This window comes from Hyla sarda, chromosome 4, assembly GCF_029499605.1.
Source record: "Hyla sarda isolate aHylSar1 chromosome 4, aHylSar1.hap1, whole genome shotgun sequence".
In the NCBI taxonomy this organism is placed as follows: domain Eukaryota; kingdom Metazoa; phylum Chordata; class Amphibia; order Anura; family Hylidae; genus Hyla; species Hyla sarda.
In genome coordinates, this window is record NC_079192.1 from 10,001,551 (window position 1) to 10,020,886 (window position 19,336).

General features: G+C 48.3%; 1 protein-coding gene across 1 annotated transcript in view; it reads left to right on the forward strand.

Annotated features, from left to right (window-relative positions):
- Positions 1-6,526: 6,526 nt before the first annotated feature.
- The window catches only part of LOC130367237 (olfactory receptor 10A7-like), a 28,684-nt gene continuing 15,874 nt past the window's right edge, over positions 6,527-19,336 (forward strand). Inside the window, exons 1-3 of the mRNA XM_056569641.1 lie at positions 6,527-6,760; positions 9,783-9,875; positions 17,519-17,650. Of these exons, the coding sequence (XP_056425616.1) occupies positions 6,527-6,760; positions 9,783-9,875; positions 17,519-17,650 (459 nt within the window). The remainder of the gene's footprint in view (positions 6,761-9,782; positions 9,876-17,518; positions 17,651-19,336) is intronic.

Below are 19,336 nucleotides of genomic sequence, written 5' to 3' on the forward strand. Positions count from 1 at the left end.
TACGCACCAAACCGAATAAAGAAGATTCTGCTTACTTGCCGTGGGTGCCACCTGACTTCTGTTTTCTATTTCAATTCACCGCTTTAGCTCTAAAGCACCATGGTGTAACAGAACAGGATCCAAACACTACTGTTGACTGAGCAGGTGTGTGGAAAGGCTGAAGTGCTTTCAGTGCCGGCGATCTGTTTCTCTGCATACCTGAATTACACTAATGAACGCACTGGCCCTTTAAATCTTAAAGCTCCGGCGTGCGCGCGCCCTAGGTGACGGGGACACGTGCCCCGGAGCAGAGAGGCAGAGGTGGGGGCAAGAGAAGCACCAGGTGAGTGACAGACTGGGGCTCGCATGCGGGCGCGTCCCGCGATGCAAGTCCCAGCCCCGCCGGCAGCAGCAGATAATGGGACCATACACTCACAGCCAACGTGTGTGGCCGGAGCGCATAACGTAACATTTGTCAGCAGAAGATGCTGGACGGTGGAGAGGTATAGTAATCTGGGGTGGGAATGGGTTTCAATTTCTTTCTTCTTTTTACAATTTTTTTCTTCTTTTTTTTAAACAAAAAGATGACCAGGACTACTTATTGATTTAACTAAATAAAAGGGTTAAATAAAGGGTGTTGTGGTTCGTGGCTTTGGGGTTGAATTTGATCTGGCTCCAACGATTTTACGATCAGTTAAAATCTGCAGACCATGCATCTGGGACACAAAATGTCCGACCAAAATGGCTGCTACCATGCGGTGTTGTGAATACAATATATTCACAGACCAGGTGCATGAACACTTAACTGAGCAGAACTTCCGGAGACCAAGTGCATTCATAAACACCCCACAGACCAACCTTTCTAGGAATTTTGGAAGAGTTATATCCTAATACCCAATGCACAAATTAACACTACATATCCAAATACTGGCAGAAATAAAGATGTTTAATACACAGTTGAAAACTAAACACACTCTAAGAGAGAGAGAGAGAGAGAGAAGAGAAAAGATATTGCTAATACCTAGAAGGTTAAATTTGCAGTTTAAGGAAACACATATACTACATTTATAGTAGAAATCCTATAATTGGCTATATGGGTGGATTTTCCTTAAAAGATACAACTATACTAAAAGAAAAACATAAAAGAATATAACTGAGAATATTTTGCTTTGGGACTCCCTTATGGCAAGTATGAAAATGGAGCAGAGGCAGTGGATAAGTGGTTGCATTCCTTTGTTTCAGGATTCAGGCCCAAACAGGAGGTGAATGGGAGGTGTGATGGTATCCAGCCCCGGAAGAGAAAAGAGAGAGCTTGCGCCTGTTCAATGGGTTTTGTATTATGTTGTCTCCGCCCCTTAGCCAGCCCCTCAGGTGGTCTTTATCTCATGTTACAAAAGCCCACCTATTGGCCCCCTTTGAATCTGACTAGGAGACCCCAGGTAAAGAGACTCAATCTTTCCTTTCTCTAAACCCATGCGGCTTTCTTGGACTAGGATCACAAGTATAGCAAATAAAATGTATGTAATTTTCATGTCCATAACAAAGGGTAAAAAAAAAGTGTGTGTTTTTCATACTTATTTTTCGTTTAGTGACGAAGCCATCTGATTGATGCCATCCATTGCAAAGCCATTACAACCCCAATTACTACCCTATTACCCACCAACACCATGGATACTTGTTAGAGCTGGGTATCGGCAGGAGCAAGATACAGTGGAGGTAGCAGGCTGGTAGTATTCTGCTGACAACTGCCAAAATAAATGGTCCTTGCCAAACTGATGGTACCAGACTGCTACTTGGTTGGCTTGGTTTGTGTCTATGCTGGTTTGAAGAATTGGGGGAACTTCATTCTTTTTTTCATAACTAAATAAATAAAAAAATGTGGGGTATCGCCCTATTTTCCATTAACAGCTATTATTCCTTTTATTAATCCCTTAAGGACCCGGGGTTTTTCAGTTTTTGCTCTTTCGTTTTTTCCTCCTTACCTTTTAAAAATCATAACCCTTTCAATTTTCCACCTAAAAATCCATATTATGGCTTATTTTTTGCAGTGACATAAGTCATTTTACCCCAAAATTCCCAGCGAAACGGAAAAAAAATAATTGTGCGACAAAATCGAAGAAAAACGCCATTTTGTAAATTTTGTGGGCTTCCGTTTCTACGCAGTGCATATTTCGTTAAAAATGACACCTTATCATTATTCTGTAGGTCCATACGGTTAAAATGATCCCCTACTTATATAGGTTTGATTTTGTCGTACTTCTGGAAAAAATCATAACTACATGCAGAAAATGTATACTTTTAAAAATGTCCTCTTCTGACCCCTATAACTTTTTTATTATTGCACGTACAGGGCGGTATGAGGACTCATTTTTTGCACCATAATCTGAAGTTTTTATCGGTACCATTTTTGTTTTGATCAGACTTTTTGATCACTTTTTATTCATTAATTAATGGTATAAAAAGGGACCAAAAATAATCTTTTTTGGACTTTGGAATTTTTTTTACGTGTACGCCATTGACCGTGCGGCTGAATTAATAATATATTTTTATAGTTCGACGCATGCGGCGATACCACATATGTTTTTTTCTATTTTTATTTACACTGTTTTATATTTTTTATGGGAAAAGGGGGGTGATTCAAACTTTTATTAGAGAAGGGGTTAAATGACCTTTATTAACACTTTTTTTTACTTATTTTTTGCAGTGTTAGAGCTCCCATAGGGACCTATAACACTGCACACACTGATCTTTTACATTGATCATTGTTATCCCATAGGGACCTATAACACTGCACACACTGATCTTTTACATTGATCATTGTTATCCCATAGGGACCTATAACACTGCACACACTGATCTTTTACACAGATCACAGGCGTGTATTAACATGCCTGGGATCAGTGTTATCGGCGCTTGACTGCTCCTGCCTGGATCTCAGGCACGGAGCAGTCATTCGTCGATCGGACACCGAAGAGGCAGGTAAGGGCCCTCCCGGTGTCCTGTTCACCGCGGCAGTCCCGATCAGCCTGACTGAGCATCCGGGTTACTTTCACTTTCACTTCAGATGCGGCGGTCAGCATTGATCGCCGCGTCTGAAGGGTTAATACAGGGCATCACCGCGATCGGTGATGTCCTGTATTAGCCGCGGGTCCCCGCCATTGATAGCCGCCGGAACCGACCCGATATGACGCAGGGACACCGTGTGATCGGAGGATGTAAATATACGTCCTTTGTCGTTAAGGGTTTAAATAAAAACATGTTCTAATCTAATAATCTTATCTAATCTTCCACCGGAATCTGATTCTTTGTCCGAAGTTTTTTCCCAGAACTTCTGCTGTGTGCACAAGCGCCAAGGAATACCCATTAAAATGAATAGGACAGTGATGCAACTCCATAGTGTAAATGAGCCCTGAGGGGCCAGGAACACTATGGAAATTCCTTCCAGAGAAATTCCTGCTGGAGAGTTTGTGTGCAGAGAAGGTTTATGGGCCTATCAGCGCTATAACTGCACCGACATGTATCGTCACCTTTGACGTCAATGCAATTGTTGATGTTATAAATATAATTATATTGTAAATGTTATGTGCATATAGTATCTCCCATAAGTGAGTCAACCCCTCACATTTAGGGATGAGCGAATGAAACATGACTAATCTGAATTTGTTATGAATTTCAGGAAAAATCTGATAAGTTACAAATCCGAATGTTGCCGTGATTCGATGAAACAAATCACTTAATTAAACTCCATTTAGTGCGGTCCAGGCTCCAGGGCCTCTAAAATGGCAGATCCACATGTAAAGACATGGGGCAAGGAAGTCTGGGAAGGTGGATAGGCGTAATGACCCTGAATCACATGCAGCATGCAGCCTATCAGCAGCCAGCCCTGTGATGTCACAGCCCTATATAATCGGCAGCCATCTTGCGGCCAGCCATTCCAGCATTTTATTTCAGAGAGAGCGTTTTTATGCAGAGAGAGATAGAGCAGTGTGGGTGTTGCACTGAAAAAACAGCTTGACAGCAGTCATTCACCACAAGCTCAAATCACTGCAGAAAAGCACTGACAGGGAAGGGAGAGAGAGAGAAAACAAGAGAAAGTACACTCGGGTGTACTGCACAGCTACTCTGTACTGCTGCAGTGGGGTGTACAACAACTCTAAAGCTAATAGGGGACAGTTCGGCTGAGCACTAAAAGCCATTGTCACCTGCTATTAGTGCATAATAATACTGTACTGGGCTGTACTACACAGCAACTCTGTGCTGCAGCACTAGTGTGTACTACAACTGTAAAGCTAATAGGGACCAGTTAGATTGAGCACGAAAAGCCATAGTCATCTGATTTTAGTGTTTAACACAGGTTGCGTTGTGGAGCGCATTGTCCTCTCATAAGTGTAACCTGTGCGTACATAGGTGATGTATGTTTTTTTTCCTGTCAAACTAATTTGGCCTAGTTACTGTGAAAGGCCAGCCAAAGCTACACACTTGCTTTTGTAGCCTAATACAGTATAAATTCCTATGTAATGAGGAATTACACCTCATTACAGCTCATACGTGACACCTGCCATTTACTTCCTTTGAGGAAGCCACATTATACGTAAGTCCCCAGGATTACGGGATGAACAACGTCATTCCACTGCTTCATTTCTTACAACATGTGTTTGAAACGATGGCTGGTCAGCGCACTGGAGACATGGTGCATACATGGCCACATGAGCCCTGTGGGGGCTGAACTGGAAGAGGAGGGGAACTTGGAGCACAGGTAGGGTTTCATGAAATGGGTGGTTTTATAGTGATCTGACTGGAGAGAGGGAGCAGGAGCAGGCTGTGGAGCTACAGGTTGATGTGGAAGACGAGACAGAGGACCCAGACACACCTTGGCAGTTTGTAGTGGAGATGGAGGCAGGGAGTACCTCTGAGTCACTTGCAAAAGTGGCATGATGCATGCTCAATTGCTTTCTTAGTGACCGCCGAATTGTCACCATTCGACAGCGGGATAACTTCTGGCTTTCCACCTTATTGGACCATTGCTTCCGGCACAAAATGGGGACTTTATGTACACCAACTGAGAGGGAGGACAAACTGATCTACTAAAGAGACATCTACGTAGTCAGTTGGCCGATGCATATCTGCACCATTGTCCATCCTCTCGCAGGTTTGACTCAGGGGGCCCTCTGTGCTCACCTTCCACTACCAGGGCTACTGGGGAGAAGGGTGGGGTGGCAGGAGCAGTACCAGCTCCATCAGCAGCAGCCTGAGTCTACAGTCACTGATGAACACCTTTCTTCTCCAGCATAGGGAAGCAACTGATCAGCAGCAGGTTGACCTAGAGCAAGACCTGAACCAGCAGGTGGTGGCATACCTTGAAGATCTGCTGGACTTCTGGGCAGCCAAACTTGATTTGTGGTCACAACTAGCAGAGTTTGCCCTGGGAAAGCTGTCCTGCCCGGTCAGTAGTGTGGCATCAGAGCGGCTGTTTAGTGCCGCCGGATCCATAGTCACCCCAAGGCGAACTCGTCTGTCCACTAAAAATGTGGAGAGACTGACGTTTGTCAAGATGAATCAGGGATGGATCAGCCAGGATTTCCACCCACCAATGCCTGATGCATCAGAACAGATTGACCATGCTGCTACACCAACACTTCATAAATATGGATAGTGCAAAACATATTCCCCAGTTACAGACATGTCTTGGCATTAGACCACAAGTAAGTATTGAGGATATGCATTAGCTAAAATTCAATTTTTCTTAGGATAAAATATATGTACAAAATTTTTTTTTAAATCAAACAAAAGGAAAGATGTACAAAAAACACCATGTTGCCACCTACACTTCTTCCCCTGTAAGGCCCTACTCTCGCATTATTAATTCCCTTCTTGGCAAGTGTTACTCGCCCTAAAAAGGGCGGCCCCACACAGGAACCTGTCCCTATTTCCACATACAAACACTGACATTTCCCAGGGTTTTTAAGTAGAAATAGGGAGAGTAGGGCCTTACAGGGGAATTTTTTTACCCCCACCTTCTACAATTTACAATACGTTGTCCCCTTCGATCTTTTTGAGTAAGGGTTACTCGTCTTAAAAAGGGAGGCCCCAAACAGGAACCAATCCCTATTTCCACCTTAAAACCCTGGGAAATGGCAGTGTTTGTAAGTTAAGTTTTACGTAATGCATATCCTCAATACTTATGTCTTTACTATTATATGTTACCAGGAAGCTAAAGAACAGGAAGAATCAGGTCAGCATTTTACTTGTTTAACCAGAATCAATTTTCTACAGGAATTTACAGGAATAGAAAATACAACAAGGTGTTTCCAGCATTTCCAACCTTCCTACATGTTTGCTCTTGTACAAATAAATAGGAAATATTTGCCATGCCACACCTCATTCTTTCCTAAATATCCCAATAAAAATACTTATGTATATAAATATGTATACATGACAGGGAAAGAGTCATGTAGGCTGTAGGGGCTGCTCAGAGGTCGTAAAATCACTCAAGAGGTGGGGCTAGAGCGACAAGATCCAGCTACACCTCCTGAGACAGCAGATGAGGATGCATCATCTGAAGAGAGAGGGAACAGTTGAAGAACTGCCAAGACAACATCTCACTGACAATGAGATGACTACACAAGTTCCTGTCAGGAAAGAGAGAGGGGCCAGGGAGCTGCCGAGACAACACCACATTGACCATGAGAGAACAACACAACTTCCTGTCAGCAGAGAGGGAGAAGCTGTGGAGCTGTCGAGACAACACCACATTAACAAAGAGAAGACTACACAGCTTCCTGTCAGGAAAAAGGGAGGAGGCAGGGAGCTACCAGTCACGTATAGGCAGGGAAGAGCTAAGCCCTAAACTCACCCGCTCCCACTTGCCCTGCCTACTCCCGTACCTCTATATAACCTACAAAGAATCTATACCCAATAACCAAATAAGTATGTAATAAATGTATCTACACAAGTGGTATGAAAAATTTGAGACTTTATTACAAAATGTATTAATTCATATTGACAAAAAGAAAAACCCCCCATAAAAATACATATAACACTCAGACATGATTTAAAAAAATATATATATCAGTGGGGGAACAGTGGGGACGAAGCGGGGCGAAACGCGTGCGAGTGTGAGGTGGGGAACACTGGAGTAAGTTTGTATACATTGTGTATTGTATTCTTATGCTGCCTATGTGCAGCGCTCACTGCCTATATAATTGCATTATGGATATCATGTGATCGGAGGTATGCTGGTCATGGAGGGATCATCTCTGTAATATTATTGTGCACCTTCTGCATTCATTATATTTATACATATTAAAGGAGTAGTCCAGTGGTGACCCAGTGGTTAACAACTTATCCCCTATCCTAAGGATAGGGGATAGGTTTGAGATCACGGGGGGTCCGACCGCTGGGGTCCCCTGCGATCTCCTGTACGGAGCCCCGACAGCACGCGGGAAGGGGGCGTGTCGACCTCCGCACGAAGCGGCGGCTGACACGCCCCCTCAATACAACTCTATGGCAGAGCCGAAGCGCTGCCTTCGGCAATCTCCGGCTCTGCCATAGAGATGTATTGAGGGGGCGTGTCGACTGCCGCTACGTGCGGAGGTCGACACCCGCTATATGGCCGGAGAGCCTGGCCCCGTACAGAGAGATCGCAGGGGGCCCCAGCGGTCGGACCCCCCGCGATCTCAAACTTATCCCCTATCCTTAGGATAGGGGATACGTTTTTCACCACTGGACTACCCCTTTAACTGCAATACTTGAAAGAAGATGTGTCTAATGTGTCTGACTTTCAGCCATTGTTCATGACCAGCTGCTACTACTTATGTACTACTTTTTGCACTGAGATTAAGCCTATTTGTATTTATATTTATTCATTCAGTGTTCCCCCGCTGATATATTTTTTTAATCATGTCTGAGTGTTATATGTTTTTTATGGGGGGTTTTCTTGTTGTCAATATGTATTAATACATTTTGTAATAAAGTCTAAAATTTTTCATACCACTTGTATAGATACATTTATTGCATACTTACCGTATTTTTCGCCGTATATGACGCACTTTTTCTTCCCCAAAACTGGGGGGGAAAAGTTGGTGTGTCTTATACGGCGAATACCTGCGGCCATCAATGGCCGGGACCCGCCGCTAATACAGGACATCACCGATCGCGGTGATGCCCTGTATTAACCCTTCAGACGCAGCGATCAAAGCTGACCGGCGCGTCTGAAGCGAAAATAACACTAACCCGGCTGCTCAGTCGGGCTGTTCGGGATCGCCATGGTGAAATCGCGGCGTCCCGAACAGCTTACAGGACACCGGGAGGGACCTTACCTGCCTCCTCGGTGTCTTCTCCGTGCTGGGATCCCCTGCGCTCTCCTTTGACGTCTTCACGTCGTTGCGCACGCCGTCATCCAATAGGAGCGGCGTGCGTAGCGGCATGATGACGGCGACGTGATGACGGCGACGGAGAGCGTGGATCCCGGGGAAGAAGAAGTCCGGAGCGTCGGGGACACCACGGGGATGCGGCGACAGCGATGGAGCGACATCCAGGGCACCGGTGACGGGTCCAGAGCGGCGGGGACACGTGAGTACTATCTCCTATACCAGTGGTCTTCAACCTGCGGACCTCCAGATGTTGCAAAAATACAACTCCCAGCATGCCCGGACAGACGTTGGCTGTCCGGGCATGCTGGGAGTTGTAGTTTTGCAACATCTGGAGGTCCGCAGGTTGAAGACCACTGTTTGGTTCAGAATCTTTATTTTTTTAGATTTGGCACCTATAAATTGGGTGCATCTTATACGCTGGTGCATCCTATAGGGCGAAAAATACGGTATTTGGTTATTGGGTATAGATTTCTTGTAGGTTATATAATTATTTAAATCTTTGCCCGAGTTTTTGACTCATTTATGTTTTCATTGGTGATTATTTAGTGGCCTTATTTATATAGGTTTTTGTGCTTGCGTACCTGCCCTAGGCGACGGGTCCAAAATCATGGTGACAGTCCCTGCCTAAATACGTGAAGGGAGTCAAATGTCAAAAAAATAAACTATGATACAAACAGAGGTCGGGACACTGTATGGAATCACTCACACTCACAGAAATAATAACTAAACATGCACACAATAAGTTACAGTCCACAAGCCTAGTCAATACCAAGACATAACAGAGCCAATAGGTTAAATATGCCAGAAATTCAAGATACAATACAGTTAGCTAGGAGTAAGAGCTCTTTCACAGGCAAAGAGAGCAGACTGCCAGCTTAAAAAGGCCCTTAGCAGGTGCTCTCATCAAGGTAAGCTGACCCGTCCAGGCAGTTGGGCGTAACCGAAGAACCAAAACAAAGAGAACTGTCAGAACTGTTTATCCCCACAGGTTCTGACACTACCATGACAACACCAGACTAACAATATGAAAACTTCACAACTTCTTGTCAGGAGAGAGGGAGGAACTTTGGAGTTTTTGAGACAATCGCACACTGACCATGAGAGAGCTATACAACTTCCTGTTAGGAGCGAGGGAGGTGCCGGGGAAGTGAAGAGACAACATTACACTAACAATAAGAGAACTACACAACTTTCTGGCCATGGTGATTGCCAGGACATATGCCAGTGAGGACCAATGGCTGATGTTACAATGCAGTAGTCATAGATGAAGCTCCTTGGTGCTGGTTTTCCTCATTGAGGCGGGAACTCTTTTTTTTTTAATGCCTATAATAAAGCCACATATAATGTAATGTTTTGTGTATTTTTATAAATTAATTATTTGGCTTGTTACAATTTGCTAATGTTTTATTTCTATATTTCTCTATGGACCAGAACCCTGTAGACTCATCAGACGATAGCAGAGATATCTCCAGGGGGTTCTTCTACCTGGTCCCTTGTCTTCATCTTGTAGATAAATATCGGCAGGTAATGCTTCACATTCAGGGGTCTGGGGGTCATAGAAGCTGACGCTGCTCCTGTGTAACATTGTCCTCCATCCCCCCAGAGACCTGAGAGCAAAGAGAAGAGATATTCATCTGAACATGAAGAATAAAGAAATATCTGATGTAAGTGACATTTATATAACATCACAGGAGAAGACTTCTTATAGTCTGAAATGTTATCTATCTACACAGATCAGACATAACTATAAAGCCACCTTGCAGACATTGTGTGACCCCTCACACCACTGACACAGCTCTGACCCATTGAGGCCCGGACCCAACAAGTCTACTGAAGGAGTCCTGTGAGTCTGCACCAAGACATCAGCAGCGGTGAGGAACACCCCGCAAGACCGGACGTTTTTAAGCAGCTCTGACTCGGCCGTCTAACCATCACAATTAGGGTTGTCACCTTTCTTCCCCCAAAATACCTGCCATTCTAATTTGCATAATTAATTATATATGCGTGACATTACATTAATCCCCCCCCTCTGCTCCCCCTGTAACATAATCATTCCAGTTGATTCCCCCTGTGCCATACTCTTTTACTCATTTCAATTGATCCCCCCCCTCTGAACCCCTTATCATAACCATTCCAATTGATTCATCCCCCACTTTCCACTTATCCCCCTGTGCCATAACCATTTAACCATTTCAAATGATATCCCCAACCCCCCCGTGCCATACTCTTTTGCAGGGCCAGGGTAGCAGGGCCAAGGGTGCATCATTTGATTCTGTCTGCAGTAGCAGGGGACTCTTTCCTAGAAAAATACTGGCTTACAAAATTACCGGCAGAGGCATTAAAATACAAGCTGTGGTGGTAAAACACCGGCTGGGTGGCAACCCTATTCACAATTTGTCCCTTGTCACAGTCGCTTAGGTCCTCACATTTGCCCGTTTTCCTGCTTCCAACATGATCTCCAAAACCGACTGATCACATCCTAATATATATCCCACCCCTGAGGGGCGCCATTTTCACCAGATACTTCTTATTATCCCCCTCACCTGCTTAGTGCCATGACAAATAACTCTACAGTATAGAAGAAAGAAGAAAAAAAAATGTTCCAGAAGTGCTGGGTGGGAGTGGGGGGTTTGAAGAAAGTTTTTACTGTGAGACCATGTAGAGAAAAATGTAAAAAAAATTTTTTCCAGTATGACATTATATCATATACATGTAGCCATCATTACCATGACCTCTCTGACACATCAGCCCCCCATGGTAAATTTGGCTTGTTGCATTAAGGAACACGTTAAAAGAATTACTGGGTTTAAAGGGGTATTCCGGGACTGGAGATTTGACGTCACACCATGCCCCCTCGTGACATCATGCCACGGCCCCTCCATTCATTTCTATGGCCATTACGCCCCCTCCCATATACATGAATCAAAGGGCCGTGGCGTGATATCACGTCTCCAGTCTCGGAAACTTAGAGGTTTAATGTGGTGAAACGATGCTACCTAATGTGGGGAAACTGCTACCTAATGTGGGAAAACGATGCTACCTAATGTGGGGGAAACTATGCTACCTAATGTGGGGAAACTATGCTACCTTGTGTGGGGAACCTACGCTACCTAATGTGGGGAGACTGCTACCTAATGTGAGGAAACTGTGCTACCTATCTAATGTGGGGAAACTATGCTACCTAATGTGGAAAAACTATGCTGCCTATCTAATGTGGGGAACTATGCTGCCAATGTAATGTGGGGGAACTGCTGCCTACCTAATCCTGCAGATTAATGTGGAGCTCTTGAATATGCAGTGCAATTTTATGGTATATTACTTTTTTTTTTTTTACTTTTTTCTTGGGGGGGGGGCTGGGGTGTCAGCAATTCACTCTTGGACCCAGGCAGCTCATTGTCTTGGGCCTGCCCTGACGATATGTATCAAGCGTTTATATAGATTATTACTAGTGATGAGCGAGTCGAATCTGACGGATCCGAATTCATTACGAATTTCAGGAAAAATTTGATTAGCAAGGAATGTGAATATCGCCGCAATTTGCTTCCTTAAACTCCATTTAGTGCTCCAGGGCATCTAAAATGGTAGATCCACATGTGAGGACATGGGGCAAGGAATCCTGGTAAGGTGAGAAAAAGGATAGGACCCTGAATCACAGGATGCAGCCTATGAGCAGCCAGTAACCCCTGTGATGTCACAGTACTATATAATCGTTAGCCATCTTGCGGCCAGTCACTTCAGCAGTGTGTTGCACAGTGTGTTGCACAGAACAGCAGTGATTCACCTCAAGCCCTAATCCTGCCTAGAAGCACTGATAGGGAAGGGAGTGAGATTGAGAGAGAAAGTGCAATTTTGGGTTTAGTACACAGCGACTGTGTGTAATGATGGTGTTGTACACAAATACTTTTTTAAGCATACTGAAGTGCATTGTCCTCCTCTCATAAGTGCATACCACATACGTACATCTAAGTGGTATACAATTTTGTATAACGTCTTAAGGGCCTAGATACTGTGAAGGCCAGCAAAAGAATACACATGCTGGTGTTGTACACAAATATTGTTTTAAAGTAGTGAAGAGTATTGTACTCCCCTCATATACTCACTAAGTATGTCAGGCAGAGAAGTGCCAGGACGTGCACAGAGGAGTGGCAGAGGCCTACTGTCACGATTCGGCTAGCTGGATGTGGATCCTCTGTGTCAGCGAGGGTTGGCGTGGACTGTGTCGGTGGACCGGTTCTAAGATGCTACTGGTATTCACCAGAGCCCGCCGTAAAGCGGGATGGTCTTGCTGCGGCGGTAGCAACCAGGTCGTATCCACCGGCAACGGCTCAACCTCGCTGACTGCTGAGAAGGCGTGGGATAGAAGGACTAGGCAGAGGCAAAGTCAGACGTAGCAGAAGGTCAGGGCAGGCGGCAAGGTTCGTAGTCAATGTGGATAGCAGAAGATCTGGAAACACAGGCTTTGGACAACACTAAACTCTTTCACTGGCACAAGGCAACAAGATCCGGCAAGGAAGTGCAGGGGAAGTGAGGTAATATAGCCAGGGAGCAGGTGGAAGCTAATTTGGCTGATTGGGCCAGGCACCAATCATTGGTGCACTGGCCCTTTAAATCTCAGAGAGCTGGCGCGCGCGCCCTAGAGAGCGGAGCCGCGCGCGCCAGAACATGATAGCCGGGGACCGGGACGGGTAAGTGGCTTGGGATGCGATTTGCGAGCGGGCGCGTCCCGCTATGCGAATCGCTTCCCCATCATGAATGTCAGTGCAGCACTCCCGGTCAGCGGACCCGACCGGGGCGCTGCATAGAGGAGAACGCCGCAAGCGCTCCGGGGAGGAGCAGGGACCCGGAGCGCTGGGCATAACAGTGCCCCCCCCCCCTTAGGTCTCCCCCTCTTTTTGTCTCCTTGACCCTTCAAAAGAGACGAGAAAATAGGGGGCGCCTCTTGAGTCTCCTTCTGGAAAAAGAAGTCCTGGGTAGCTACACCAGCGGCAGGCAGTTCAGAAGGAATGGGGAGGGGGGGCAGAGGGAGAAGCATGTCACAGGGCAGAGTGTCACCAGGACGGGGGCTATGAGGAGGCACGGCACAGTCCTGATAGGCCTTGGGGAGACCAGGCACAGGAGGAAACGCAGAGGCCCTACAGACGGGACTGGGAGCAGAGGTGAGGCATTTCTTGCGGCAAGCAGGGCCCCAATTCTTGATCTCCCCGGTGGTCCAGTCAAGGGTGGGAGAATGATACTGGAGCCATGGCAGACCGAGGAGGACTTCAGAGGTGCAGTTGGGAAGGACGAACAATTCAATCTTTTCGTGATGGGGTCCAATGCACATTAAGAGGGGTTTTGTGCGGTAACGCACTATGCAATCCAATTTAAATCCATTGACCGAGGAAATGTAGAACGGCTTGACGAGACGGGTCACCGGGATGCAGAACTTATTCACCAAAGAGTCCAGAATAAAATTTCCAGAGGCACCAGAGTCCAAGCAGGCCACGGCTGAGAGGGAGGAGTTGGCAGAAGGAGAAATCCGCACGGGCACCGTGAGACGTGGAGAAGCAGACTTCGTACCAAGAGACGCCACACCCACGTGAGCTGGGTGTGTGCGTGCGTTTGCCAGACGTGGAGGACGAATAGGGCAATCCACCAAGAAATGTTCGGTACTGGCACAGTACAGACAAAGATTTTCTTCCCTACGGCGAGTCCTCTCTTCCTGGGTCAGGCGAGACCGATCCACTTGCATAGCCTCCTCGGCGGAAGGCACAGGCGTAGATTGCAAAGGATACTGTGGGAGAGGTGCCCAGAGATCTAGGTCTTTTTCCTGGCGGAGCTCCTGGTGTCTCTCAGAAAAACGCATGTCAATGCGGGTGGCCAAATGCATAAGTTCTTGCAGGTTGGCAGGAATCTCTCGTGCGGCCAGCACATCCTTGATGTTACTGGATAGGCCTTTTTTAAAGGTCGCGCAGAGAGCCTCGTTATTCCAAGATAATTCGGAAGCGAGAGTACGAAATTGGATGGCGTACTCGCCTACTGAAGAATTACCCTGGACCAGGTTCAGCAGGGCAGTCTCGGCAGAAGAAGCTCGGGCTGGTTCCTCGAAGACACTACGGACTTCAGCGAAGAAGGACTGGACTGTGGCTGTGGCAGGATCATTGCGGTCCCAGAGTGGTGTGGCCCAAGACAAGGCCTTTCCAGATAGAAGATTCACTACGAACGCCACCTTAGACCATTCTGAAGGAAATTGGTCCGACAACATCTCCATATGCAGGGAACATTGAGACAAGAAGCCACGGCAGAGTCTAGAGTCCCCTTCAAACTTGTCCGGCAAGGACAAGCGGAGGCTAGGAGCGGCCACTCGCTGCGGAGGAGGTGCAGGAGCTGGCGGAGGAGATGGTTGCTGCTGTAGCAGTGGCAGAAGTTGCTGTAACGTGGCGGTCAGCTGCGACAGCTGTTGTCCTTGTTGGGCTATTTGCTGCGATTGCTGGGTGACCACCGTGGGTAGGTCAACGAGACTTGGCAGCGGCACCTCAGCGGGATCCATGGCCGGATCTACTGTCACGATTCGGCTAGCTGGATGTGGATCCTCTGTGTCAGCGAGGGATTGGCGTGGACCGTGTCGGTGGACCGGTTCTAAGATGCTACTGGTATTCACCAGAGCCCGCCGCAAAGCAGGATGGTCTTGCTGCGGCGGTAGCAACCAGGTCGTATCCATCGGCAACGGCTCAACCTCGCTGACTGCTGAGAAGGCGTGGGACAGAAAGACTAGGCAGAGGCAAGGTCAGACGTAGCAGAAGGTCGGGGCAGGCGGCAAGGTTCGTAGTCAATGTGGATAGCAGAAGATCTGGAAACACAGGCTTTGGACAACACTAAACGCTTTCACTGGCACAAGGCAACAAGATCCGGCAAGGAAGTGCAGGGGAAGTGAGGTAATATAGCCAGGGAGCAGGTGGAAGCTAATTAGGCTGATTGGGCCAGGCACCAATCATTGGTGCACTGGCCCTTTAAATCTCAGAGAGCTGAGCGCAGAGTGGAGCCGCGCGCCAGAACATGATAGCCGGGGACCAGGACGGGTAAACGGCTTGGGATGCGATTCGCGAGCGGGCGCGTCCCGCTATGCGAATCGCATCCCCATCATGAATGTCAGTGCAGCGCTCCCGGTCAGCGGACCCGACCGGGGCGCTGCATAGAGGAGAACGCCGCGAGTGCTCCGGGGAGGAGCAGGGACCCGGAGCGCTCGGCGTAACACCTACATTCATCAGGCAAAGGTCACAGCAGACTAGGGGCAAGTGGCAGCAGGAGTTGCAGCGAGAGGCCTGAGCTCCCGGTATCAGCTAGCGGTAGTGTCTCGACCAGCAACCTGTCTGCCGTCATCGATTGATTAACACAGTCATCCACTTCACCACAAGTGACATATGACACCCCCAGTCAACAGTCGGTGGGTTCCTCAGACACAACCCTCAGTTGGCATGGCCCAGGAGCAGTCCCTGACTGCCCCCCCCCCCATTGCCTCTGTCCTATGCTGTTTCTTCCCCCACAGAAGTATCTTATGCTGTGGGTTCAGCTCCACTATTTAGTGAGGGCAATCTAGAGGACAGTCAGCAGATACTGCCCAGCCAAGAAGTGGAGGAGACATCCGCCTCTTCCTCCGCTAGGCGGCAAGTAGTGATGAGGAGAGTGGCATGGGAGGTGGTGTTCGAGCTTTCAGGCTCCTGAAGCAGTCACTGTTGAGGAACCTGAAGGGGCATCACTGATGTGCAGAGACAACTCGATGATGATGAAGGATATTGCACTTGGGAGCTGGGTGCAGAAGGGGCTTCATCATCATTATTATCATCAGTAGAAGAGGGTTGCAGGTTGCCCTTGAGGCAGCAGCTGAGCCAGCAAGGCGGTAGCATGGTTGGCAGTCAGCATGGTGGCAGAAGTGGAAAGTCTGGAGCCAAACGTTCCCCGGGGGAGACCCCCTGCTTCGCAGCAGACTACTTTCCCGGGAGGTAGTGAAACAGGGATTCCTGGAGTCGGCAGCAGTAGCAATCAGTGTAGACTGTTGGTGGGAAAATCAGCTACTCGGCGGTGTGGCAGTTTATCATCAAGCATCTAGAGGAGGTTAACATGACCTCATGCAAGATGTGTTAGCAAAAGGTGAAGCGTAGCCAGGGTCCCAATGTTGGTACCACAGCACTGTGTCAACATATGCAGCATCACCAAAAAGCGGCCTGGGAGAACCATGGATCCGATGCGACCTGATGGTCCAGCCTGCTGCATCCAATGGCGCAGAAGCTGAATGTGCTCCTCTCCAAGTTGCTGGTGTTGCAGTCCCTCCCTTTTCAAGTGGTGGACTCTGCACCCTTCATAGAACTGATGGCTTGTGCCGAGCCGAGGTGGAGTGTCCCAAGCCGTCATTTCTTTGTGAAGAAGACAGTACCAGCCCTGCACAATTTTATGGAACAGAAGTTGGGTCAGTCCTTGTGCTTGTCGGTGTGTACCAAACTGCACGGCAGCGCCGACGTGTGGAGCTGTAACTACGGTCAGGGACAATACATGTCCTTTATGGCCCACTGGGTGAATGTGGTTCCTGGAAAGCCACAACAGCAACTTGGACAGGTCACGCCGCTTCCGCCTCAACGCTCTCAGGCCGTTGATCCTGTGACAGTGTGTGACTCTGTCTCCTCATCCTCCACTGTGTCCTAAGCCTCCACTGCCCCTCCAGCATACCATCTGTGCAGGGCGTGGCGGTGTCACTCTGTTCTTTACATGGTTTGCCTTGGCGAACTGAGTCACACAGGGGAGGAACTGAAGAAATCGAATCATGGCTTACTTTGCATGCCCTCCAGCCACTCGTAACCCGCAAAGCACACCCTCCTTGAGCTGCAGCTTCAGAACGGCATCCCCCAACATAGTTGTAACAAGCGGCACCCCGGCCTGACATACCGGCCGTGAGCGCATCTTCCCACGTGTGTCAACTCCCAGCGGGGCTGAGATTCGCATTGCGGGTCGTGCCCGCATGCGAGTCCCAGCCCATCACTTACCTCCGTCCCCGGCCTCTTTCCCTCAGCTTCGACGCGCGCGCCCACGCCTCCTAGAGCGGGCATGCCAGAGCTCGTCCCTAGTACCCCTGCCGGATCTTTGTTTGCCTTGCGCCTTAGAGAAAGCAGTCCTTTTAATTCCTTGTCGTGTACCAGACCTTTGTATTCCGTGACTCGACCGTGTTTCTAGCCGCCAGCCTGTTGACCTTCTGCAACCCTACTGACTACGCTCCTGTGCCGCCTGCCCTGCCCTCTAGCCTGCCTGATTACGTCCTGCCTATTCCTTTGGTACCACGCTTCACCTCTGCGGTCTGTGTGGTCGAGTCGTGCCAGGAGTAGCGACCTGGGTGTCACCTGCCACAGCAAGTCCAACCTGCCTTACGGCGGGCTCTGGTGAAAACCAGCGGCACCTCAGACTCCGCTCCCTGGCATGGCCCATGTCATCTGCCACACAGGTCCAGTGGATCTACTACATCACCTGTTCCAGACTACCGTGGTATTACGGATCTACTATTCCCTGGGTACCTACCGTCTGTCGTGAATCTTACAATAGTCTGATTTGCAACGTTTCCACGCATTGGAATTACACCCTTGATATCTTGGACCGTTCACTGATTTCTTGATGATTCAAGCGGATAGGGGGACTCCCCTGTGTAACTTTAATGTCAATCAGTGGCAGCTCATATGTGACACCTGCCGTTTGTTCAGGCCCCTTGAGGAAGCCACATTTTTAGTCAGTCGCCAGGATTACAGGATTCCACTGCTTCATCACACTGCTTCATCTACTCAGTGGCGTTGCGACCGGGGTGCGGGGGGTGCAGCCCGCACCGGGTGACACCATCCTGATGGGGTGACACCAGGTACGCCCCCGCTCCTCACTTGCGCTGCCTCTGTAATAGCACCCCTCACCCTCCCCCCGTCCTCACTTTTGCGCTGTCTCACTTGTCTCCGTAGTAGTAGAAGCACCCCCCTGTCACCTGCACAGTGAACCGGCCTGCGCCCCCACGTCTTCTGTTGCGCCGGCCCGACATCACTCCGCAGGGCCGCGCAGGAGGACGTGACGTCACTCGTAGAGCGCCGGAGAGAAGGGGCGCTGCGCTGGATGGGTAAGTGATTGTGTGTCTGTCTCACTCTATCTCTGTTTGTGTGTGTGTGTGTCTGTGTGTGACTGTGTGTGTGTGACTCTCTGTGTGTGTGACTGTGTGTGTGACTCTGTGTGTGTGTGACTCTCTGTCTGTCTGTGTGTGACTCTCTGTGTGTGACTCTGTGTGTGTGACTGTGTGTGTGTGACTCAGTCTGTGTGTCTCTCTGTCTGTGAGTGTGTGTATCTCTGACTGTGTGTGTGTCTCTCTCTCTCTATCTATCTGTGTGTGTCTCTGTGTTGTGTGTGTGCTTTTTTTTTGTGTGGGGGGAGGGGGGGTTTGTTTGAACCAGCGATCTAATGTGGGGAGACTTTGACCTATTGTGGGGAACATGCAAGGGAACCTGCGGCCTAATGGGGGGAAACTACTACCAAATGTGTGGAGTCTATGCTACCTAATGTGAGGAAACTGCTACCTAATGTTGGAAAACTGCTACCTAATGTGCGAAAGCTGCTACCTAATGTGGGAAAACTGCTACCTAATGTGGGGAATCTGTGCTACCTAATGTGTGGAATCTGTGCTACCTAATGTGGGGAATCTGTGCTACCTAATGTGGGGAAATTACTACCTAATTTGGGGTAACTGGTACCCAATGTGGGGAATCTATGCTACCTAATGTGGGGTAACTGCTACCTACCTAATGTGGGGTACTGCTACCTACCTTAAGTGGGGGAACTGCTGCCTACCTAATGCTCCACCTGGCAGTAGCACCCTCATCATCCACCAGCAAACCCCCCCCCCCCCCCCCCAGCAGCAGCACCTCCATCAGCAGATCCTGATGGTGGATGATGGGGGTGCTCCTGCCAGGAGGACGATCCTGCAGATGGATGAT